Here is a 26,443-nt window from a genome sequence, read left to right on the forward strand (position 1 = left end):
AAAAAAGCCCTATCCATATGATGTCTGGATGAAAAGACAAGGCCCTTTGTAACTCACTAATGCAAACCTTTCAAGCTTGGAAGACAGAACACACTAGTTCACAACCCAAATCAAGACAGATAATAAATAATGATTTGTGAATAACATGTAAGAGATGAGAACTAGCATTTAGGGTTTATTATGTTTTCCTATGAAATATGCTGATGCTTTGAAAACAATGGATTATGGATGGTTACAGAACATACAAGTTGGAGATTTGGCATATATGCCAAGCACAGCAAGGCATGTTACCTTGAGGGCATTAACCATCGCTTCAGGCTGCTGAGAAGATAAGGAGGCCTGTTCATTGAAGCTAGCTGGATGGCTCGGAGAACAGACATTCCCATCTGCCTCTGATGGCATCCTAATGGGATCCTTAGTAAAAAAAAATCAAAAGCTATTTAATAGTAAAAAGTAGGCCAAGCTAATCAAATAAAACAATTCCCATACCCACCCTTTCTCTTTATTTTAATTCCCATTGGGCAAATACAAAATCCACACACACACACACACACACACACACACTCATACAATTCTAAAACGTGTATCATAGGCCCTCATAAATATGGTATTTGGGTGAAGTTTCTACATATTTCTGTCATATCATGATAGTGTCAGCCCTATCAGATAGACCAGCTTAAAAAACAGATGTGTCTGCCTAAAGCTACTTTTATTAGAACAGTTGTAGCATAATAACCTTGAAGTTTGAATCTGCTTTCCTCCTTCTTTTATCTCCATGAGAATTGGGGAGGGGTCATTTATATAAATCTCTTTCTTGATATGGGCTCAAATTACATTTATCTGATTGCTTCCTTGGTAACAGATCTTCCCACTGTTCATCAAGACCACATTCTAATCTATAAGCTCTACAGATAACAACAAGACTTCATTAGTCTTAGAAACAAAAATTTCTAACTTCAGTCCAATACAAATTACAGCACGTTTTTAAATCCTACTGCAACCAAGTTCAATTTAATATGCCTTATTAATTTTCACAAGATTTAAGCACAGCTGACTCCATGAAATTCAGACCCAGTGTTTTATTTTCACAAACACAACAGGACCACACTGTATTAATATAAGATATGGTATCCATCATTATCAGTAAAAGGGAAATGGGTTTATGAAAAAGTCTCAGATCTAGTAAACTACACACTGTACATTAAAATGTCTGATTACAATCTCCATTTTCCAATGATTTTACTTGTTTTACACAAATCCCTCTGAAAATAAAGTTCAAAATGCTTCCTGCGGTGTTTAAAGGAGTTCAAGGTGAAACTGCAGTTGCTGGGGCAACCTAATCCAGCCATTTGCTTTGGTAAAATGCTAAAAATATCCTTACTGCAAGGAAGGTAATAATAGCTTGGCTAGTCACAACCAAATCAAATCGGATCAGATTCTTCAGAGATGCTTGTGATATTATCAACCAGATTTGCCTCTCCTCCACCCTGCCATTTAATTAAAATACTGAGGAGAAACAGTTGTGGGGGAGGGGAAGGAGCAAACAATCTTAGTTAAGGATTGTCTTAAGTCAGAATGAACATTTTTTTCAGGCCAAGGGGGAGATAATTTTCCACAATGAATGAATGAACAAATGTAATATTTTGACTCACTAGTTTAATTGGCTTCTCTATCTAATTTTAGAACATGTGTGGAGAACAGATCACATTTTAGTTTGTATTTATGCAGAAATAATGAATATTCAAAAGGGTTCAGAAATTTGCCTCTGGTTTTTGTATGAACAGTTTGCTTTTGTGCAAGCTCAATTCTTGCAAGTTTTGGAACATCTTAAACCTGTCTGAATTTAACTCCTGCCCATTAGCTCTGTCCCTATTTATCTCCACAGCATTTTACAGGAGTTTGCCTAAGTAGTAAATGCCTTATTCCACCCAATTGCTTAGGCATTTTATTATGCAAGTTAAAACAAAGTTTTTCTTATTTTTAATAAAACTCATTTTAAATCACAAGGTAAGGCTGATATTCTCTAGCCATCTATCTCAAAGCTATTGGGGCCAGATATATGTTACAGAGTTGATTTTCCTTTTGTTATCTCTATTATGCCCAGTTTATGGCTGAATAAATTCTCAGGCTGTGAGAGAGTTTCATTTCTATCACATGCTGTCTTCCACCCACCCGACCCTGGGAAGATGATGATGGAAGTGGCAAACTATTATACCAATGTAGCCAGATACTTTGCCATGCACTCCAGGAGAAGAGAGGTAGAAACAAAAGGGGCAGGTCGAAGAGTCAAGACTTTTTCACCCACAGCATTGCCCTCAACATGTCAACTATTCACTACTGCTGCTGTCAAACCCCCACAAGGCAGAAAATATGCTCAAATTCTACTTGAATTGAGCTCCAAAGAAATTTGCAAAATGGTGAGCTATCATAATATTGTATAAATGTCTCCTAAAATTGGTATCATAGCTGCCTTTCACTCAGACATTTCCCACATCAGTCGCATACACTCTCACACAAATACACTTGAAGCACTGTCAAAACAACTAAAATTACAAGTATAGGAATGTACATGCTAGTTAAATTTCAGTGTTAAAAAAGAAAAATATGTATAAAAGTATGTATGTATGTATGTATGTATGTATGTATATGTATGTATATAAACAGGGAAAGGGATCTCTTCCATAATGAAATAATAATCTTTTTATGGGGAACAAGAGAAGAATAGTTTGATTAAGTTTAGGCCAAATACCTATTGGAGAATAATTACAATGGTTGTTCAAAATCTGGGTAGCAGAAGGACCACTTAAACCTGAATCGAGAGATGATCTGTAACTCTTATGACCTGCAGAGAAAGATTCATCATTTTTAAAGTCCAGCTGATGATGATCAATACAAGTTTGGTGCCAAAGCACTATCTATAATTAATCCTTATACTTCTATATTCTGATACTAAAGCAATAAGAAAGATATTTTTTAAAAAATATGTGGTTTTAAAAATATATATTAAAAGGCTGCATGATTCCCTTTCAGATGCAGACCACATCACTTTATCAACACTTACATGACTTTGTACTCTCCAGGCTAAGGTAATAATAATGTTTATTAGAATTATTATTTAAACAATACTTGCTGCAGTAATATTTATCAAATTATTTGCCTTCAGGAAGACTTTAATTTATTTGCTAAATAGCAAGCCCGTTTGGCATAATACCAAAAGTTATACAATATAAAACGTTCTAGTTCTTTTCTTGGGCAATTGTGACCAGACATTCTGTGGATGTCCTTATATGTTTTCCCTATATATTTATAAAATATAAATGGATGCCTAATTTAAGCAACATGATTCTTTGTGGTGGTTGAGGCGTACAAAACAATTAAACAAAATATAGAAGAAAAACCAGACATGTCATTAAATAGAACTAAAACAATTCTAAAGGTGGGGGGAGGGTCATTCCAAAGGGCAAGGATAACCATCAAGAAGGCATACCTCTGGGTCTAATAAGGTGACATTGTTTCAGAGAAGAGACCTAGAGCATAGCCCTATTGAACATAAGGGATAGGCAGATACCATTGGAGACAGAGGGCACTCACCAGTAAGTTTTAAAAGTGATAACTAGCACTCTGAATTGCTTCCAGAAGCCTATTGGGAGCTAGTGGGGTGTTACAAGATCTAATGATCCATGCCCAAAATTACTGAGGCTGTTGTTCTGGACCAACTGAAATCAGATGGTCTTCAAGAGCAGTACCACGTAGAGTACATTGCAATAATCCAACTGGGAATTGACTAAGGCACGAATGACATAAAATATAACTGGAAGAAGCTGAGGAATGCCTTTCCTTCCTTCCTTCCTTCCTTCCTTCCTTCCTTCCTTCCTTCAGCAGACAGAGGCTAATTAATAACAATATAAAGCAATTCTTTATTAAATTATATCTAATTCTTGTTACCATTAAGTTACCTGAAGCCATTTTAAGGGATCAGGAAACTGGAAGCAGATAAATATCCCTGAGGGAAATTTTGACAGGGAAAAAAAATTATGCAACAGTTTAGTCATAATAGCACTCAAGGAAATCATTTTCATTTCTTTAGAGCTGACACTTAAAAACTCAGATTATGTCTGAGTATACTATATGTTCTGGAAAGTTAATTATGTTTTCCTCAGTCTTAAGCTAGAGCAGTATTTCTCCAGATTTAGGAGCAATTAAACCTCAGAAGCTCCAGCTAAAAGAATCCCAGTTAGAAAGTAATGGGCAATTCCCCCTCTTTCTCTGATGCTAATACCAGTCTTTTCTATTTTGCTGTTCTCCAGATACATTAAACTTTAACTGCTGTCCTATACCTACTAACCAGTAAGAGATTGATGCTAGCTAAGGATTATGGGAATGTTAGTTAGTTCAATATAGTTGGAGGGAGTAATATTCTGAGAAATTGAGCAATGGGCCAGCAGCCTAATGCAAAATACTGAATGTGATACATTCATAGATCCCAATACAGTAGACCTAGGAACAACCCCTCATTCAAAGACCAAATCCTGAATGAGTGATACTTATGACCAGATTTCAAAGTTTTGACTGCTGCAGTACTCCCAGAGTCATGTGATTTGGGTGCTTGGCAACCATTTGCACTTAGGATAGTTACAGCTTCCCACAGTAATGTGATCACCCTTTGCAACCTTCCCTGTTTGGCATCCCACAAACAAAGTGAATGAGGAAGCTGGCAGGTATTGCAAGTCGTTCCTGCTCCCATCATTGATAATTAGCTGGTAATTAACTGATAATCAGCACAATTCATGTATTCCTCATTAACAATCTCATGGCCCCAATGTGCCAGTTTCTAGGCTATTTTCATCACAATTCCTCATAAGCATACTGCAGTGGTTATCAGGATATGGACAGATGCAGTAACTCTAAATGTTTCTAAATAGTCTCATAATTGGTATATCAATCTAATCTGAGAAAGATACTTAGCACTTGTGCTTTCACAAAATTATTAGTTCCTCTCCCCATCAGCTCACATTTTTCCTAGCTAAACTGAGAAATAAGGTCTCAAATGACATGAAATAATTCAAAAGCAGAAAATGTGAACACTCACAAGCTTTGTAGAGAAAAGGCACTTTATCAGCCATGCTGATAGCACCATGAAGAGAAGCTCCCAGTAGCAATTTGTAGACTGCATTGCCCATGTAGTGGATATGCCAATTTACTTTGCAAATCACCACACAAAGGGACACAGAAATATGAGGGCAAATTCACAAGAGGAGGTATGACTATTTCTGCTTCTCTTGGGAGTTTTTGTTTCTATGTACTCTTTATGAATTAATGGAGCATTGGAAGTAGTAAACTTGACAAGTATATTTGAGAAATAGAGGATGTGTACTGATTGGTTCATATTCATGTTCTTAGGTTCTTCTCTGTGCTCAGCTAACTAAGCAGCAGAAGGTATTACCTATGAACTGCACAATATCAGGCACGTGGGTGAAAACAAGGAGGAAGTGTCAATTTGATGCAAACTGAAAGATCCTTGTGCAGTCAGTATATGCAGATGCAACTTGTCCCAGTGGAAGATGACTGGAAAGAGACAATCCCAGTTCTACTGTAGTAAATCACACAGTGAGGCAGTAGGAAGCCTCAACTCTTGAGAGATATTCAACTCAAACTGAGCTTTCCTGCATTTCATTAACTTACTATGTCTCACAGCTCTCCAGTACACTGCTTAAGAAAAGCCAGCCTAAAGCCTTTGCCATCAAAAGTAAAAATAAACATTTCTCCAGCTCTGAAGCATTGCTCTTTTAAAAATGTGTGGTTTTTTTTTTTTACTGTAACTCAATAAGGGCTGGAATAAGTGCAAAACCCAATGTTGTGTGCCCAATTCATTGTCTTGGATGGTATCTCGATTGTCATCTTGCTTCTTTCAGAGAATGTCAGGCTGGCTGCCACTTCCCCCAGCAATTTCCCCTTGACAGGCAAGAACAGCCAAAACCCAGAGAGTAGGAGGGAGTACATCAGTATCCTGAGGACAGGCACGCCTTAAGAGATTTTCCAATAGGCTTGGTTCTACCCAGCAGCTATTGCTCATTTGGCACTGGAGGATGCATTTGGGAACAGCTTCTGCTCTTTAATCTCAGTAAAAGAAAGAAAAAGCCAGCTGACGAAACATATTGTGTCCTGATGGTCAACTTGGCATCCTAACTTTAATGTCATTCCTTTCCTTCCCGTAACTAGCTTAACCTTTAGGACAGTCAAAATAAACTATGTGCCTGCAAACTGGTCTTAGGAAATTTCAACAGCTTGGAAACCAAACAAACACAGAAAAAGAATCAGTATTAATGTATCTGGAACAATGACAAAAATTCAAATACAGAGATAAAATCAGAATTATGCAATAAGAGCTTCTTTTGTTCTACTGAAAATTAAACTCCTTGAGGGCTTTGATTTTGTTGCTGTTCTCATGGCCAGCGTCATCAGCTGTGTCATAATCAAGAGCAAAATTAAGGCAAATTTTAATAAAAAATATCTAAAACTAATTCTACTACATCTAGTTATTTCAATGTAAGTTCATTTGAATACAATACAATTTTGTTGGTATTTATTTCAAAGACATCCCACTATCACAAATAAAAGGAAGTTTAAACTGCAAAAAACACCTGTATAATCCAATTCTCAAAACATCTCTCATTTTAAAAAATATTTCCAAATAAAAAATAACATAAAAGAATTAGATGGTTATAAAAGCCAGAGCAATCACTATTATCTGTTCATCTAAACATAGCTGCATTTAAGATTTTGATCCATTCTTGTTTTCACACTATGGCAAAAGAAGACCAGAGAACAAACAGGACCCCTACTTATCTGTAAGATTCCTCCTAATAAGAGGTGAGATAAAGATGAATTCTGCAGATAACACCTGCCATTATTACCACCTCCCTCACCCAGCCTAGCAAAAGACTTTAGTGTTGAGGTGAGAATGTCCTTGCCTAAATCAGGAGCTTTTCAATTCTTCAAGCCACAATACCCAATAGTAAAAAAAAAAGGTTTTTATAAAAATATAATAATTAATATCTCTTATAAAGGTGGCTGCCTTGACTAGTTTGTTCATATGCCTCTGTTCTGGCAGGATGAGTAGAAATAGCTGGTTAATCCAAAGGCTGAAACCTGTGACATATATTGAAGTAACCAAGGAAATCCTCATGCTAAAATTGTTGCCTCATGTGCTCTGCACTGCAGGAACTCTGTGCCACATCATATCAGTTTTCATTCATTCATTCATTCATTCATTCATTCATTCATTCATTCATTTTATTTGTTTATTTATTTATTTATTAAATTTCTATGGCCACCCATTCACGTAAGCTGACTCTGGCTGGTGCACAATCTTTGTTTATGATGAAACAAATGCTATCACAAGGACATCCACTGGGGGTTCTTAAACAAATCTTACCTGAGGGGAGGCACAGAATATGGTGGCCAGATAGGAATAGCTCCTTGTCAGTTCCAGGGAACACTCTATTAAAACCTTCAGGAACCACTATCCCCTTTAAAAGCTTCAGGAAGGGGAGACATTGGAAGCAGAGATATTGTTAGTCAAAGGAAAACCTCTGCCACATGCATGTTCAGTGGAAGGTTCATAGAAATGGGTGGATCCAAGTCTTTCAGGAATAGAATCTTGCAGTATAATTTTGGAAGTTTGCTTTTTTGAAATCAGCTGGTTGACTCCCTTATAAATTTATTTTGTATTTTAAAGGGAGATGTTCCAATCAACTTTATCATGAGGGAGGCAGGGCTGTCCTGATGACTTGGCTTTGCCACCTTCCTCACCTTCTGAAACAGGGTTCAGCACTTGATTTGCCAAAGATTTTCAGGGCAGGGAGGGAAGGAGGGAGGGAAAGAAGGAAATCTATTTCTGACTTCCCTTTCCTCATTTCTCTCTATAGTTTCACTCAGAATGAGGCATTCCAAAATTTGCTTCCTGGTCTTTTTAGGATATGTGGTAACAAGTGTGGGACTGTTCTAGTGAATCCACAGCCCACCCAGAAATCCTATGTCCTTCTCTGGGGTTTTCTGGAAGTCACTGAGTCTTCAAAAGGGGTATTATATGGGGCTGCCTTTGAAGAGCATCTGGAAACTTCAGCTGGTATGAAATGTTAGTGTGTGTACACTACCTAGATAAAAAGATGTTAGATCTCTATTCCACAAACTGCACTGTTTACCTGTTTGCTTCTGGGTTCAATTTAAGATTCTACAATTTAAGTCCTACATGGCATGGAAGCCAAGTTATTTGAGGAACCATCTCTCCTTAATCACGTCTACCCATCCCATTGGGTCTAGCAGAAAGAGCATGTTGCAGGTTCTGTCCACAAAAGAATGTCATTTGATGGAACGGGGGGGGGGGAGCCTTCTTTGCTGAGGCACCCATCCTAAAATATCATTCACCCTAATATCACCCTAATGTTAATATTTTTAACTTCTCATATATGAGATGGGTGGGCTATACAAATTGAATGAGAAAAGAAACAAATTATCTGCATAGCTACGTTAACAGTTTGAATCCTGATATTCAATAAGTGACTTTGGGCCAGTCACTCTCTCAGCCCAATCTACCACACAAGGTGGTTGTTGTGGGAAAATAGGAAGAGAAAGATATGTTGGATATGTTCATCACCTTGGGTCATTTGTGAAAATAATAAATGTGGGATACAAATAAATAAATAAAAATAGGAGAATTGGGCAGTTGGCACATTCAGTTTTGGTATTCTCTGGCTCTGGGCCATCCAGTTCTCCAAAAGAGCAGCAACAAGATCTCCAGCAGTTCTGAGAAGTATACATGACCAACAACTTCTAGAAGAATGATGGGGGAAGGTTGTTATGCTGTTGAAAATCAAAACCATTTCCCTCTTCCATTAGAGAAATCTTTGGATGTATCATTAGAGAAGATTTTTAATGAATTCATTGACTAAAGCTGCCCATCTCACCAAGGATATGGTAAAAAAAAGATCAAATCCAAAAAACCAGCAGGGTTCACTCACTAAAGAATATCTAAGTCTGTAAATGCCACATGAAAGATATACTGGGTCTGGATCATTCAGATTTCTGGGAGAGAGCAGTCCTACAAAGCAGTTACATCAACAAATAAGGCACACCTCCTAAATCCCACAAGGCAGCTGACGGGATCTACAACATGCCAATCCTACCAGATCTGATGCGGTAAGCAGAGACAGGTGGTCCCATGATAAGATAAGATAAGATAAGATAAGATAAGATGATAAGATAAGATAAGATAAGATAAGATAAGATAAGATAAGATAAGATAAGATAAGATAAGATAAGATAAGATAAGATAAGATAAGATAAGATAAGATAAGATAAGATAACCTTTATTGTCATTTTTTTTACTGTGGGCACGACGACACACATCAAAAATGAAATTTAGTTGCCTGCTCTCAAAGTGAAACACATACATGATACACACCTAAAAGCCTGCCCTGTGCCACGCAGGGCTTTATAGATAATGACCAACCTCCTGAATTGTATGTGGAAGCCAGTGGGAGCTTGGGAAGCTCATGGACCAATGGAATGCTCAAAAGTATCTATGTCATTGCATTATCAATGAGTTTAAGCTTGCAAATGCTTGTCAAGGGAAAGCCCCACACAGAGCATATTACAGTAATGTATTCCATGAGTTTACCATGAGTAAGATCTCCTAATCCAGAAATAGGTGCAGCTGGTCACAAGGTGACCCTGGGCAAATGCCCTCCTAATCATGGCTGCCACCTGCTTTTCAAGCAGGAGCTGCTAATCCAGAAGGATATCTCCTGCCAGTTATGGTTCTGCTGAAGAGAATGGCAGAGAAGACTAAAGGAAAAGTGAAGAAAACAAATGAAGGATAGTGAAAATCAACAGCTGTAATTAGAATGGTGTTTCTGAAGTTTCCTTGGGCTATGCTGTCCCAGCATAGCAACTTCTGCATAAATCCAATATAAAGTGAAGTCCACAAGTATTTTACTGTTCAAGCAAATTACTTCCCTCTGTCATACAATGCCATCTTCATTCTCATAAAATTGCAAAGTCAGTAAAATCACATGCACAGGAATGACTAATTATTCAATTTTATTTGACAAGGCCATGTTGTGACAGTGACTATAATCATCCCTGTCTGAGAAGAAAAGCTTAAAGCAAAAGTGGCTGGGATCTTTTGAAAAGGGAATTAAGGACCATACAGTCTCAATACTAATGAGGAAGAAAAATCAGCTCACAAGGGAGTTAAGACTAAAGAAGGATACTCTGGGGAAATAGAAATTGGAAATGGAATGGCTAGTGACTAAGGCAGTCTGCAAAGATTCACCTCAGATATGTAGAAATGAGTTTAGGAAAGCAAAAGTACAAAATGAAATAAAGCTAAAAAGCCAGGCAAAATCCAGAAGCCATAATATAGTGGTTCTTGAACTGGAGGTAATTACTCCAAGGATTTAATTTGGACATATCCTGGGGAAAATGGAGCAATTTACAATTGAAGAAGTGTTTCTTCAAACAGTAGTAACAAAAGGAAGACAAAAGAAATGGTGGGCTTACTATTTGCTCCAAATGGAGAAATCTTAACAAATCACAAAGAGAATAAAGAGGAACTCTTATTTGCCCCTGTCTTTATATTCAAAGGGGAGGGGGGTGGAATATACACGACATGGGGAGGTCAGTTAAGATCTAATTAATATGAATGCCTGCAGGTCCCATGCCCCAATGAAGTACATCTTACAACATGGAAGAAACTATTTGCAGTAGTTCTTTAACTGTTTTACCCAATTATCACTTTTCTCAGGCTTGAATAATGTCATTACCCCCACAAAACTAGACTGTTATTTTACCCAAATGTCATGGTAGCAGCTGTCCCAAAGTGGATACTTGACAACAAACAAGCAATTGTAAATTGCTCCATTATCCCCAGGATATGCCCAAATTAAATCCTTGAAGTAATTACCTCTAGTTCAAGAACCATTGTGTAAGGGTTTTTCAAGAACCATTGTGTAAGGGTTTCTGAAAATTTCCTTTTAGGAAACCTAAATTGCCGGGGAAATATTAGAAGACTTGAGAACAAATAGTTCTCTTCTTCAAGAAAGGGGGAGAAAGAGCATCCCAGTAATTCTCAGTCAGTGAGCCTAATATTAATACCTGGAAAGATGTTGGAGTAGATAATGGAGCGGGTCACTTGTAAAGTCTTTTGAAGACAATACTGTGATTGCTAAAAGTCAGCATGGCTTTGTCAAAAATAGGTCATGTGAGACAAATCTAATTTCCTTTGAGAAAATAAATACTTCAGTGGGAAAAGAGAATGCTATGGATATCATTCCCCTGAATTTCAGCATCTTTTTATAGGAGGAGATGATACTTAAGGATATGCCCAGTGAAGACAGCCTGAAGGAACTTGAAAAGTTCAGTCTACAGAAAAGAAGTCCGAAGGGAGACATGGTATCAGTGTTTAAATACATCGAAGGGTGCTAGAGAGAAAATGACCAAGAGCTATTTTCTATTGATATAGAAGTCAGAAATAATTGACCTAGGTTTTGTTTAAATATAAGGGAAAAACTATATAATTGTTAAGTCTGTACAACAGCAGAATAATCTACCTATGGAGATTCTGAGTTCCCCCTTTTTGGAGAAGAAGCAAGGCAGTCACTTCTCAAGGATGGTTTAATTGATTTTCCTGCACACCGAGGAGGGTTGGAATGGTTGTTCCTTGTAGTCCCCTCCATATCCCTCATTTTCTGATTCTATGCATTACTAAATTCATCATCATTTTAGCCATTGTCTATCCACTGCAGGATGAAGGCCTCTTCTGAATATTTCCAACTAATATGGTCCTGAGCTTTCTTTTGCCAATTGGGCCCGCAATACTTGCTGGTGTCGTCAATCCATCTTGTTTTAGGTCTCTTTCATAGACACTTTTTATCAAATGGGATCCATTCTATGACTGCCTTGGTCCACCTGCCATCAGTTCTTCTTGCTATGTGACCAGCCCATTTCCATTTCTTTTACTCTCTTGATGATATTGTATACTCTAATCCATCTGCAGGTCTTTCTATCTTGTCTTGTAATGCCAAGCATGTATATTTCCATAGCTCTTTGCGCCACTCATAACTTTTGTATCAATGTTGAGGTTAGTGTCCATGTTTCACCAGCATATGTTAGAGGAGGTAGCACACACTGATAAAAACTTTTCTCTTCAGGCATAGGGGGAGGTTGTTTTTGAAAATTATGCTTAGCTTGCCGAATGCCTGTCAACCACATTTAACACGCAGTTCAATTTCCTTTATTGTATCACCTTCCGCTGAGATCCATTGGCTAAGGTATATGTAGTGGTTTACTACATATCCAGATATATATATTTTTTTTCTTTGGTGAATTTGTTAAACATAACTTGGCTCTTTTTCAGGTTTATTTTTAACCTAAATGGTTTTCCTTCTTTGTGCAGCTCTTATATGTGTCTTTGTAGCTCTTCTGGGTCTTGTGAGAAGAAAACGACTTCATCCACAAATCTTAAGTGATTTAAATGAGCGCCATGATTTTTATTCCATGTTTTGCCCAGTCTAGTTTGCGAAATATTTCTTCAAGGCAAGCTGAGAAAAGGAAAGGCCTTGTCATACACTTTATTCTATGTTCATTTTCACTTTAAAAACATTAAGGCAAATTGTGGCCATTGTTTTTTCATATATTAATTGTAGTAAGTTTATATAAGCAGTATCTATGTCTTGGTTGAGCAATGTTTTAATTAGTGCTTGCTGGAATACTGAGTCAAACACCTTTTTGTAGTCAATGAAAGCCATGTACAAAGGCATGGTGTATTTGTTGTGCCTTTCAATGACTTCCTAAATAACCTGGATGTGATCCATTGTGCTGTAACCACTTCTGAACCCTGCCTGCTCTTTTGGCTGTGCATCATTTAATGTTCTTAATATTCTTTTTGCTATTATTTTAGTGAAAACCTTATAGATGACTGAAAGAAACTTATTGGGTGATAGTTCTTTAAATCATCTTGGGCCCCTTTCTTGTGTGCAAAAATCACTTCAGCATTTTTCCATGAGTTAGGTATTTTTTTTCTCTGAGGCATCTTACCTATAGTTTTGCTAGTATTTTGTGTAAACTGTGACCACCAGCTTTCAGCATTTCAACCGTAACATAGTCATTTCCTGAAGCTTTGCCATTTTTCATTGATTTTATGGCATTTGATACTTCCTCCACTAGGATATCTGGCATTTCCTCTTTCGTGGGTCCATTACTAAATTAGTTATTTAAAAAACTAAAGTCTGTTATCCCATTAAAAATAAAACCTGCATCAAAGAGGCTGTTCATATTCCTGAGCTGGCCAAAGTACAGACATAATAGATAGTACTTTGTTATATTTATTTGCCGCAGAGCTATTAAAGATAGAATGCCTCAGAAAACTATGATGGCAACCTAATATGCTACCACAGAAAGAATTAAATACATAGGGATCCAAATCCAGCCTTTCAAGAACTAGCCACTCAAACGCTTCACTTGGATGAGCTGCAACCACTTAATAGTGTTGCAAAATTCAGACATGTACCAAAGTATTGCTCTTGAATCCTTGCAATGCCCCTTGAATTTCTGAGGTGTTGAATAAATACATTTAACTTTGAACTATTTTCTCTTAAACTTTTCCCAATCTCTCCCTGCCCACAATTCCATACCCTTGCTGTGTCCTGTTCTCTGCTAGAGACTAGTGTTCTTTAAAATAAGACCGACAGTAGATTCGAAAAGATCTTAGATATTGCATCCTCTGGTGATATCCAGTCACCAGCATATTTATTTGAATGCAATACATATCATGAGTTCAAGATGTGCTTGGTCTCTCTTATAATTCCTCCTAATGCCCCAGAAAAGTACTCAGTGGATAAACTGTGGAAGATACAGACACTGAATCCAGTCATGAGATACTACTCATAGTACAATGCTAAGCAAAAAACTGAAGGGACCTCTAAGACAGAGATCAAGAGTTAGACCTATCAACATTTTGAGCCTATAAACAGCTATTTGAAAACATCAGCCATGAATTCTCAGCCTAGATGTAACTGGAACTAGCAGTCTACATTTGGCAATAAAGAAAATATACCTAAATATTTCTAGGACCAATTGTCATGGCTGAATGGCCTTGGCCATCACCCAAGCCATGGAAAACTGCCATATTGTAAAGATAACTATTAAATCAGTTTCTAAGTGGACCTTTCTTGTTAACTGATGAATTTGCAACTTCTTGGCAAAGCAGAGAGGAAGTCTTTACTGATTTGACTGCTGTTGTAAGGAAGCTCTGTGCAAATTAAATTGATTCTTATCAATCTCCAGTTTCCACAGGCAGCAAAATGTAGTAGCAGTCAGAAAAAGAATACTGTATTATTTTGTCATTATAGATTGGCTTTGTCAGTGGCACTATGGCTAAGATCTTTTTTAAAACAGTCATCATAAACTTTTCTCTGGAAGAGGAAGAAATACAATGCTAGGGGCAGTTTATTCAATTTCTATCTGATACCTTTTTTCAGTGAATAGCAGGGCTTTTTTTCAGCCGGAACGCGGCGGAACCGCGTTCCGGCACCTTTTTCCGGGCCGGCCGCACCGGAAATAGCCCCTCCCAAATTTTACTTGCATTCCTGTTCTCTAAAGGGGCGGTCCTAGGGTTTGATGAGGGCGTGGCCAGGTTTGAGTTCCGCCACCTTTTCTCCGAGAAAAAAAGCCCTGGTGAATAGTATATCTCAATTTTAAAGCTGATATTTCTTAAAAGTCAGTTTATAAAGGTATCATATTATATACTATATCTTTAATAAAATACATGTGGCATGTTTCTTTTTAAACCATCAAACTGATTAACAGCCACTTCTGTCTAACTTAGTTTGGCTTAAAAGCTAAGCAGGATCAGCATAATTGGCACAGGGATAAAGGACTTCCAGGGAATTCTACTGCTGAAGACTGAACTTGGAAGAAGGAGGTAATGGCAAGAAAGTAATAAACCAGTTTCCCACTATTAGCATGAAAGCTATACAGACATTTATTTATTTATTTATTTATTATTATTTATTACTTTAATTTATACCCCGCCCTTCTCCCGAAGGACTCAGGGCGGCTTACAGGCAAATAAAAAACGAAACTATACAATAAATATCTAAAAACATGCTATTAAGACACCAGGAATAAAGCTTGACTTCAAGGAGACTTTCCTTTTAAAAGTACCGCCGCCACTAGAGAGTATCAGGAACAAAGTATTATAGAAAAGACTGATATTACTTTCTAGCTAGCAGTTTAATTAGGTGTGAAAAAGAAGATTTAAGAAGGAGCAGGAGGGGCTGAATTGAAGGGTGGAATTCAGATAAACTAATGGAACAAAAGAACAGAGTGAAATTGAAAATGGAAGAGGTATTAAAACAGAAAATAATGAATGTCTAAAAGTTAGCAATACTATCTTGAATCTTAACCTACCACAGGAGGAACAGAACAAAAAAGTAACTATATTACGGAAACATCATTCTGTTAAAAGCCAACTTCAACTATGAAAAAAATCAGAATCAAGCCAAAATACACAATGCAAAAGACAATAAGATGACCCACCCACCCCACAACAAATTAGCCCATTAAAAGCCCTGCAATCTCAATATTCATCAATCCAACAGAATCAAAATTATGAAAAAGAATTATAAATATTTAGTATTTCTTACAAAATAAAATGCAAATATCTTAAAGTCTGAGGGTGAAGGGTTCGTTCTCCGAGCTTGTGGGTTGTTTCCGAACGTTTTGTTACCAGGCTAGGTAACATCCTCAGTGGCGTTTAGGGGATGTCTGTGTCAGTGATCTTCTATTTACAAGGGCTTCAGGTGTGGGTTTGTCAAGTGATCACAAGACCCTTACTTGACACACCCACTCCTGAAGCCCTTATAAATAGAACAGCACTGACACAGACATCCCCTAAACGCCGCTGAAGATGTTACCTAGCCTGGTAACAAAATGTTTGGAAACCAACCCACAAGCTCGGAGAACAAACCTTCACCCTCATCCTACGCCCGAGCTGTAGATATTCGCCACTATTGTAAACCCTAAAGTCTTCTTGCGCAAACTATGTTCAAATGGATGGAAATGCGTAACTCTGATATGCTCACCTTTTCTTGGTCTTTTATTCAAGATCAAATATAGTTACTGATTGATAAATTATTGTTCTTCCCCTGTGCCTTTGTCCCATACATCTACAAGAGTCACCCAAACTATGATTTTACAATGAGTCAAGATGATTTATGTTAATTTTCAGGGGTGCCACAAATAACAAAGATGATTGTAAGGCATTTACTGTACTAAACTAGCTGACCAGAATAGTCTGGAAATAATCCCCCTGGTTGACCATTCTTAAACTGAGAAACCAGAGAAAATAGCTCTTCTATTACTGACAGAAGATACAATAAAGATCAGAATATGTTCTCTTTTCACTGTGCTTGAAGAAGATTTCCATATCACTCAAAGGTTTGGTATATGCCAATAAAAGTCACTCCCCTGCATTGGGTCTTCTTTCAGTATGGAGGGTTTTGGGTTCTTGTTGTTCTGTAGGATCCATCAGGAAACCAGTTTTTACACCAAAACCATTAAAAAAGAGAGATTGGACATCAAATTCTCAGTAATGATGATTAAATGTATTTCTACCTTCTCTGACACAAAGAGTGAAAATATTATTTTCCTCCTTTTGATTCACTGTCTAACTTCTGCACAAGCATATTGTGTCAATACGTACCTCTTCTTTAACCTATTTGGATGTGTTGCCATGGAAGTTGAGAATTTAATTTCTCAAGTGCTTGAACATATTCTTATATATTTCTGGCAACAAAGGGAATCCTTTTATTTTCTTCAGATACTGTTGCCCTGATAATAATTTTGCTGGTTCATAGTTCTATTAAAAGGTGATACTTTTTAGGAATATTTGTAGTATTCATATAGTTAAAAATTTGTAATGAGTTGGAAGATTAAAAAAACAGATTCAAGGGCAAAAGTCAAATGGGAACAAGATGAAATCTTTTTAAACTATTGTTTTTTTAAAAAAAAAATTGGCTTCACTTGCAATTTTTTCTATCTGCCCCAATAATACAACTCCCACCCCTATATTAAGTGTGTCATGGTACAACATGCTGGGTGAAAAATGAAAACTGACAGGCACATTTCTTGTGCTTAGTGCCAATCTGTGCTGTTCCTCTGTCTCTGGGGTTTCTATCCTATGACCCCGACAGGTTTATCACCGAATGCTACTTCTCTATGCCTCAAGTAAGGTTTTAATTTCAAAATATAATTAAAAACTCTGCCTCCCCTTCAGAGAAACTAAATGGCAAATATCTTGACAGCTTTCTTCCCTGGGCAGATAGATTGTTCAGGAATGATGCGCTATGTGTCACATCACATCAGTCAGCCAAGCATGTCAGAAGCTTTTTGACCAGAAGTGCAATATGTTGTAGATTCATTTTTAATACACACATCTCAAATATGACTATTAAAAGCTTTTAATGCATGCATTAAGCACAAATATGGAATTGAAAGGAAAGACAAATTGCAGTGGACTTTTTTTTTTCTTTTTAAACTCCAAAACAGAAGGTGGATATCAGGTCTAAAAGACTAATGATTCTTGAGGAACCATTCCTACCACCTAATTCATATTAGCCTCCTATTCAAACTGTTTCCAAGACATAATGACTATAAGACATTCACAAAGTCTTGTGCAGTGTCATAAAATGATCCTATCTGTGCCTTAGTGCATCTGTTAATTCATTTTGATATAATTTATGAGGGAAGGATTCAGCAGACTGATATAAATCTTTACAAGAACCTGTTGATTCTAATCTTTCATCTAAGGCCAGTGAGTCAAAATAAATAAATAACCTGTCTTGTACAAACTAGAAGCATAAATATTAAGTTATAACCTTGCCCATCATTGTAGTATATACATTTAGAACATGCCACAGATGGGCTAAGGTAGGATGAGAATATCTAGATCACATTTTAATTAATTAACTTTTTAACACAAAAAAAAACCCCAATCACATATACAAATGCACAGACTGGAGAAAGTTCCATACTAATATGCAAATAAAGAGGGAAAACAGACACATACATTAGGGAAAGTTGCATATAAAGTAAATATGAATTGTCTTTGTTCCCGTATGCTTTTTTAATAATATACTGCAAAAGAAACTGGACATAAAGGATAGCATACATATGTAACTAACATTGACTAGAAGCAGAGTAAATTCACCTAAGAACTTGGAAGCATATCATACATGCTGTGCAACTTGGTACCTATGTATGATATAGCACATGGACAGTCTTCGTATCAGTATGTGGCAAAGAATACCACTGGGTGGTCAAAAAATATTTCTTATATTTCTTGCTGTATCTTGGTGCTTTGACTTAACTATGACAATTCAGATCAGTACTCCTAATTCCTATGTAGCTTGGAATTCATAAGTATTGCCCTGGGAAATCAATTCCCACTAAAAAATTCTTAAATACATGTATGGCTGATGAGAGACAGGCACAATCTTTTCCCCCCAAATTCACAAGGCAACCACAATTTTTCTGATCAAGCAATGTCTAGATTGAATCTAAAAATCACCCGTCAGCACAGAGTTATGGAAAATTAAGTTCAGCACATTTCTATGCAGCAAAAACATTGGTACTCCTCCACTTTTTCCCAAAGATTCCCAATCTGCTGTGAAGTAAGTTGAAATGGGCATCTACCATTTTTGTTCCATAATCCACAGAGCAGACACTTTACTTATGATGTATGACTTGCATATTCGGAGATACAGTATTTTTCTTAAATAATGGAGTTAAATATCCCTCCCCATAACTGATATACTCCAAATGACTTGGACTTCAATTGCCAGTGTCTTGTCACTGGGTCTTGCTGGTAAGAATTCAGGAGTTGCTAGACAAAAAAAGAGGTAGGAGATTTTTGTCAAACCAAGGAAGATACTATGGCTTTCAACTATACCCACAAGTCCCCACAACTGACAACTTTACACATGTCTTGTCTGCCCTAACAAAAGTTTATTTTCTTCTTCCATTTCTGTTCCCAACTAATCCCTTCTTCAGACACTGAAAAAATAAATATAATCAAAAACTTTGCAAAAAAAATAATTAAATGTGCATAAGACCTGTATTTGAATTTCTAAAACAGGGCTACCAATTATCTGGATACTTTGAAATAACTTCTCAAGCATTTAAATATTCCATACAATGTGACGAGGGAAAAATGACTGATGAATTCATGCAAGCTTGTAACTTCAGAATTCTTTAATCATTCATTTATTATGCAAAACAGGTTTCAACCTCCAGTGAGATTTTCCTAGTAAAGTATCAACACTTGAAAAAATGAAGTGTGAAAAAGAGTTTAATCTTAACTACCCTAAGCACAAATGCTAATATGCTCATTAAAGAGACATTAAATGGAAAGACGCCCTAATAAGAGATTTTAGTTGATTCAAACCATTTCCGTTTTCTAAAATGCAAATATCTATGTAAAAACAAGCTCAACAGAACCAGACAAACTAAGGAGATCTGCATTTGAGCAGTTCTTACACAATCTGAAAAAAGGAAACCCCACAATACACCAATTTGTTGATATCCATTGCAGTGGTTCTGATAATGATAAGGGAAATATATAAATCCTTCTTGAGAATGTGAGTTTCAATATAGTCCTAGTTCATTCCATGTTGTCATATATTCACATAATGTCCTAATAGGTACTGCCTCTTAAAAAAAATTCCTACTGAGTGCACATGCAGAAGGTTCCTCTTTAAAGCCTAGCCATTATTCAAGAGCTTTAATTGCTTAACTCCCCCATATAGTTCTTACTCCCTGCCTCAAGTGAATCAGAGACCAACAACAACTATTAGTGTTCAATAAAGACACCCACAGGAAACTGTTGTCTATACCCACAAAGAGAGACAGAGAGAGTTTCCATGTAGCTACTCCTGCTCTTTTTCCACTATTAGGAAGCCAAGATCAAAGAGAACTCTGAGCAGAATACTATAGTCACTGAATTATCATAGTTGCCTTTCTTTGTTAAGTAAGCATATGGCCCAGAGTTTGACAGAATTTATACTTCTTGAGCTATAAGCAGTGCTTTTTATGTAAAAAAAAAAAAAAAAGGTGCCGGAACTCACACACGTCATATAACCCGCCTTGCCTACCCTACAAGGTTCCATCCAAAAAAGGTGCCAGAATTCCGTTCTGGGCGTTCTATGACAAAAAAAGCCCTGGCTATAAGTGTGTTTTCTTAGTAGTTGTATGGGAATATTTGATGGAAAGCAGTATCCTAAGTGCAAAATTTAGAAGAATACTGCACCTCATAATATTCTTGTTTTTCTTTATGATTGTTTGTTTGCTAAATCAGTTGTCAAGGATTTGGACTATAACTGAAATGACAAGGCTGAAAACTGCCACTGTATCTACCTAACTATTATATGCTCCAGATACAACACTTCACTGCACAAGCAAGAATTGCATGGTAAAGTTTCCACGACATGTGTGATTGAAACTCATGTACCAGAAACATTTTCCAAGGCAATTAGACTGCCTAACAAAATAACCTTCATAATCATCTTACAACTAAGCAGTCTATCTCCCTGATTTCTTTTCCTCAATGACTATGAAATATAGATATTTCATAGATCCAGAGGGTAAATAATGAATCCACAAATCATGGGATGCCTCTGACTGAAATGCCCTAGTTCAGTGATGGCGAACCTTTTAGAGACTGAGTACCCAAACCGCAAACTAAAACCCACTAATTTATCGCCGGGTGCCAGGTGGGCGTGGCCCACTGGGTAGGCGTAGCCCGCTGAGTAGGCGTGGCTGTGGTGGTCATGGCAGATTAGATGGGTGTGGCCAAGGTGGGTGTGATCACCTCAATGTTGCTCGTGGGGAGGGACGCCTGTTGGGGCCGGGCAGGGTGGGGGGAGATCCAGGGGGTCTCTGGCAGGTGGGGTGATGGGCAGGAGGCTCATCCTGCTGGGTGAGGCGAGGCAAGGCGAGGCAGGGTGGGGGTGCCATTGTCACAGGGCAAGGTGAGGCAGGGGCCGGGGTGGCTGCTGCCTGACACCATCGGCCGCTGCACACAGAGGCCAGTGAGTGCATGGGTGCTGGGATGCATCTGGCCATGTGGGACCTCAGCGAGTTAGCGGGCAGCTGGTTGAAGAGGGACGGTTGCCATCTCTGGGGCGTGGCACGCGTGCCCACAGAGAGGGCTCTGAGTGCCGCCTCTGGCACGCGTGCCATAGGTTCGCCACCACTGCCCTAGTTACTCCATCTGCATCATGACCTATTCCATTCCAGCTACATATTTTGTATATAACTCCTTATCTAATTGCTTATTCAATGAAGAATTTGAGCCCCTTGATCCAGACAACACTTAGGATGCTGACACTGACAGGAAATATGGTAACACTTCAACTTCCCAGCTATGAAAGATATAAAAAGCATTCAGATACACACAATCTCCTCTGCAGCACAGTGAACCATTCCTTGGCATAAATCAGTATTAATGTTCTATCTCTAGACCTCAGCTACAAACTAGTATGCCTAGCAACAGAAATCACCCACCTGGGGCAGCATGCGATTTTCCTCCTCCAGCTGTCTTACTCTTGCTTCCAGCTGCCTAACATAGGACAAGGTTGATTCTAAAATTAAAAAGACAAAAGAAAAGGACTTATATTATACAAAGAAGTCTGCTTTGGCAAACTCAAGACCAGAATTACTCACCAATAGATTTCTGGCTTTTGTTTTCGTCAAAAACTACAGTACTGTCTCTAAAATATATAGTAAATGTGCTCTCTTTTTCATGGGCTACAAAGAGGAATGTGATGTATCCATGAAACTTTTAACTTTCCATATGTGTAAATGCTCAGATTGATAAACTAGAGCAGAGATGGTGAGTATTGGATTCCCCTTGAAGGGTTTTTCAACTACTCAGAACAGTTGAGCAGTTCAATTTGTTCTGTGCTCAGTTGAGGAGCACAGAACTTTATTAGTTGTGACATACTGTCTTGAATTCTACAGAATTAAACAAAACTTTCTAAAAGTTGTGAAGACTTAAATGGAAATATTTGCTTCCAAATTGCTGTCCTCTTATTTTAATTCCAAAGTGCACAACTTAAAGGCCTCTTTTACCTTTGAGATTGAAGACTGCACTCCAGGACAAGAAAATTAACTAATAAATATAAATTAATTTTTAACTTATATTAAATTAATAAGCACTATCACTTGATTATCCCCTTCTATATAAATTTATTTCCAAAATAATTTTTCCATTTTCATCTATATCAGTGGTCCACAACTGTTCCGGCTCAGCAGACCAGCAGCGGCAGCAGGGAGGGGACAGGGGATGGTTTCGTGTGCGTGCCACTTGCACAAATGCAGTTTCACACACTCTCACACTTGCCTGCCACTTATGAGGCCAACAGGTTCCCAATGGGCCAGTGCCTGGCACCAGGCCACGGACCAGGGTTTGGGGATCCCGATCTATGTACTACAAAGGATATACATATATAAAATGAATCTCCTTCACAAACCCATATAACATCTTTGAAAAAAAAATCCTTTCTTTTCATGGAAGCTGAATATTAATTGCCTGATTAGAAGGTGGAGCAGAAACCATCTAATGGATCCAGAAAGTGTTACTCCTTACACTTGTCCTCTATGTACAATTTAGGTTTTTCAATTTTATTTTAATTTACACATCTTTCTTTAGTGCGTAAGACATAAAAGCAAGAAGATGGTGTCTGCCACATCTGATACCCATGCTCCTTTTTTCATCCTTTCCCAGAGGCTTCTTGGGTTATGGTGAATAGGAAGAGGAGGAGAAAGAGTACTGGAAGCAACTTTTACCTGGTAGCTTCATCTGCCATCTTTTATCTTTTATTGGTTTTATTGCAATTTCTTTAATTGTGAGCCGCCCATAGATGTTGAGTCAGGCAGCACGCAAGTTTAATAAACTATTTATTATAGTTCATAGTAGTCAGCCAAATATTCAGACTGGATTTGGCATTTTTATCCATCCCAAGGACCTAGGATATGCAGATATTGTTGCTTAATAATATTAAAGGTATCATTGCAGGATGTATTATTATCTGTTCACAAAAATGTAAAATCAGAACTCCTACTTCTTTAGCTGGTGTTGGGCTTTATAACACACTGAGTTTTTCCCAAGAACCTAGGATGTTATAATACAGTATATCGGCATAGTATATGTGCAGATCCAATGTAATAAATATTTATTATTATTATTATAGTCAGCCACCCAGTCAGCCAGAGGTCTGAACTGGATTTGGCATTTTTATCCACCAAGGACCCGGGATAGGCAAATATTATTTAAAGAAATATATAATCTTCTCTTATTCTAGATGCCAGTACCATTGTAGATACCTTCCTCCATTCCTTCTGATCTTCCTGCTCCCTGGTATAAACGGATTGGACTTGTTGTAAATGTCAAAATAAGCCAACCCAGCAGAGACACAAAGGAAGACAAAATGACATTACAAAGGCAGAGAGAAGCAACTGAGGCAGAAATTATGGGTTTGGAAGAAAGGATAGAGAATCTTCCATACCACATTATCTTTCTCAGGAGGCATTAGTTTCTTCATTGAACTATTCCCCCGCTAGCAGACTATGTGTGATTGCATTCCTCCATTCTAATTGCAGACTTAGCTGATGCCTCAAAAGCCTCAACCTCAAACAGAAACAGCAGAAGATACTCAAAACCTATAGAAAAATAGGAAGTGGTAACCATTTGAAAACAATTACAATAGACAAGATATATTATTCAATGGAAACAAAGCCTTACTACAGTCCCAGTCTATAGGTTCGATAATGCTACAGGATTTCTCCTTTTCACCAAGACAGCAACTGCTTGTTTAAAAAACAGTCATCTTGACAGAAAGGCCACACACAAGCTCAACAATCTTAGGTAACTTTGCTGCTGCTGCTGCTGTTGAGATAAACTAGACTATTATACGCACATTATCTCATCTGCTAAGCAACCTATAAAATAAGAAGGAACAGTGATGAATGAGGTTTCATTTTTTTCCATTCCAAAATTTGTTGGAAATTTAAATAGGCCCTCACTCTGGGAGTGAACGTGAATTGCAGATGATCAAGGTAGCAATCCATTGTGGTTTGACACAAGTGATTAATATACAATGTACAATACAGGCTAAATATAGGACTCTGAGACAGCAGGGGAAGAAATGATCCAAGGTTTTATGTGCTTTGCTGTGGAAAGTTGTCACAGTTAAGTGATGGGTGAACTTTGATGATTTGAAAATTAGCATACCCTGCCTGCAAAATTTCATTACAGCAATCCTCATCTTTGGGCTCACCCACTGTTTACTCTGGATTCCTGCAATCAAGATCAGTTTTAATTTTCAGCAGGCCTTATATTGGTGCTATTTTATGGATCTAATGTATTGGAAACACCCACACTCCTGGCCTCCCCAGTAGATGATAAGTTATACAAAAGTGGGAGCATCAGCAACTTTCAATAAGTGTTAATTAACAAATTGCTTTTTATTTCATTTTTCCTCTTATACATTTTCTGTGGATTGAAGCAGTCCCTCTTATAAACAAGAAGTTAAGAAACTGCATTGAGAAACACAGATTTCCAAAGCGCCTGAAGGCAGGACAAGCAACGGATGGAAACTAATCAAGGAGAGAAGCAACCTAGAACTAAGGAGAAACTTCCTGACAGTTAGAACAATTAACCTGTGGAACAACCTGCCTCCAGAAGCGGTGAATGCTCCAATACTGGAAGTTTTTAAGAAGAGACTGGACAGCCATTTGTCCAAAATGGTATAGGGTTTCCTGCCTGAGCAGGGGGTTGGACTAGATGATCTCCAAGGTCCCTTCCAACTTTACTACTACTACTACTACTACTACTACTACTACTACTACTACTACTACTACTATTATTATTATTATTATTATTAAGATATATAAAGATAGAGATAGGGATAGATTTAGATATATACAGTAGATATATAGAGATATATATAGAGAGATAGAGAGATATAGATAGATATAGATATAGCTATAGATATATAAAGATAGACATAGACATAGACATAGACAGACAGACAGATAGATAGATATATGGTGGGAACAGAAAGGAAGCAAAAGGAAGCCTCATACCTTGCTTAAAGCATGGACAGGAAGGTTAGGCGCATTGATATCCTTCAGATCCCTCTCACCATCATACTTCAGATGTCCCATCTTTGTCCAATAGATTTCTCCCATTTGTGAATACTTATACTTAGAATATTTTTGTTCAAATCCCAATTTAGCTATATGCTCAGAACGGTAAAAGGTTAGCTGGGCAATTCACTCCTTCCACACTTATCAAGGCCTTTGATGGTTTTATTATAATGTTATAAATAAGTATACTGTAGTTGCTGTTGTATATGCTTTTTTTTAAAAAAAATCCCTCTATTTTGGGATGCACCTCTATCTCCACTCAGGCAAGACAAGATATACTAGTGTAGGCAAAACCATTAAGAGTGCTTGGATAAATCAGGCACAAGTATTTTCATCCATAATTCTGTTTCCAATAAGAACTAGCTGGATGACTCTCAAAGGCCACAAGCAGAACATCTAACTGAAGGCCTTATTTTTACATTTGTCTCCAACAAGTGTATTCCCTCTATATACGGCTTTGCAAATCTGCCATCAATCTTTGATTTTTACTTTAAATCATATATATGAGTTATAATCACCTAATTTTATTATTGTAAATTCCTCAAGTTAATTATGTGTGGTGTGTAAGATACAACCTGGTCATATGTCTTGAATCTACTGATTACAAATATGTTATTAGAAAGTATGTCTTATACTTTTCTTATTATTGTTTAATTAAGAATAGAATAGAACAGAATAGAACAGAACAGAACAGAACCTTGGAGGTCTTCTAGTCAAGCCCCCTGCTCAAGAGCTAATCAAGAGCTAATCCCTAACTTCCAATAATTATCAGGGTCCATAGTTTTTGTAATGTATTGAGGTGAATTACTTGGAATTGTTGAAAAAACGGTCATAAGACTCTGTCAGTTAAGAGCCAGACTTGCTGTCTACATGCTAATTATCTTATGTTAAAGTGGGAACTAATACTTGAATCCTATTGGCTGCCACCTAGTTGCTGAGTGTATAAATAGGGATGGAGCTGCAGCTATTCAGGCTTCTGTTTAAACCTTTAATAAAGAGTTGTTTGTTCACCTGCTGCCTCGTGGATGCCTCACAGAACACCAAACAGTGGCGACGAAGGTGGGATGTGCTGCCAAACTCGAAGAGCTGAGTCACTAAGGGGGTAAGCCCAGCGATGACGCCTTGGTTGGGACCGCGTTCCCCCCATTCCTGCCAGTACAAAAACGCTGGAGGA

General features: G+C 37.6%; 1 protein-coding gene across 1 annotated transcript in view; it reads right to left on the bottom strand.

The window, feature by feature from the left end:
- The window catches only part of CCDC85A (coiled-coil domain containing 85A), a 132,601-nt gene that overhangs the window by 18,004 nt on the left and 88,154 nt on the right, over positions 1-26,443 (bottom strand). The window contains exons 3-4 of the mRNA XM_015831352.1: positions 21,625-21,701; positions 292-414 (exon numbers count right to left, since the gene is read on the bottom strand). Of these exons, the coding sequence (XP_015686838.1) occupies positions 292-414; positions 21,625-21,701 (200 nt within the window). The remainder of the gene's footprint in view (positions 1-291; positions 415-21,624; positions 21,702-26,443) is intronic.

This window comes from Protobothrops mucrosquamatus, unplaced genomic scaffold (assembly GCF_001527695.2).
Source record: "Protobothrops mucrosquamatus isolate PMUCROS unplaced genomic scaffold, P.Mucros_1.0 scaffold_256, whole genome shotgun sequence".
NCBI lineage: Eukaryota > Metazoa > Chordata > Lepidosauria > Squamata > Viperidae > Protobothrops > Protobothrops mucrosquamatus.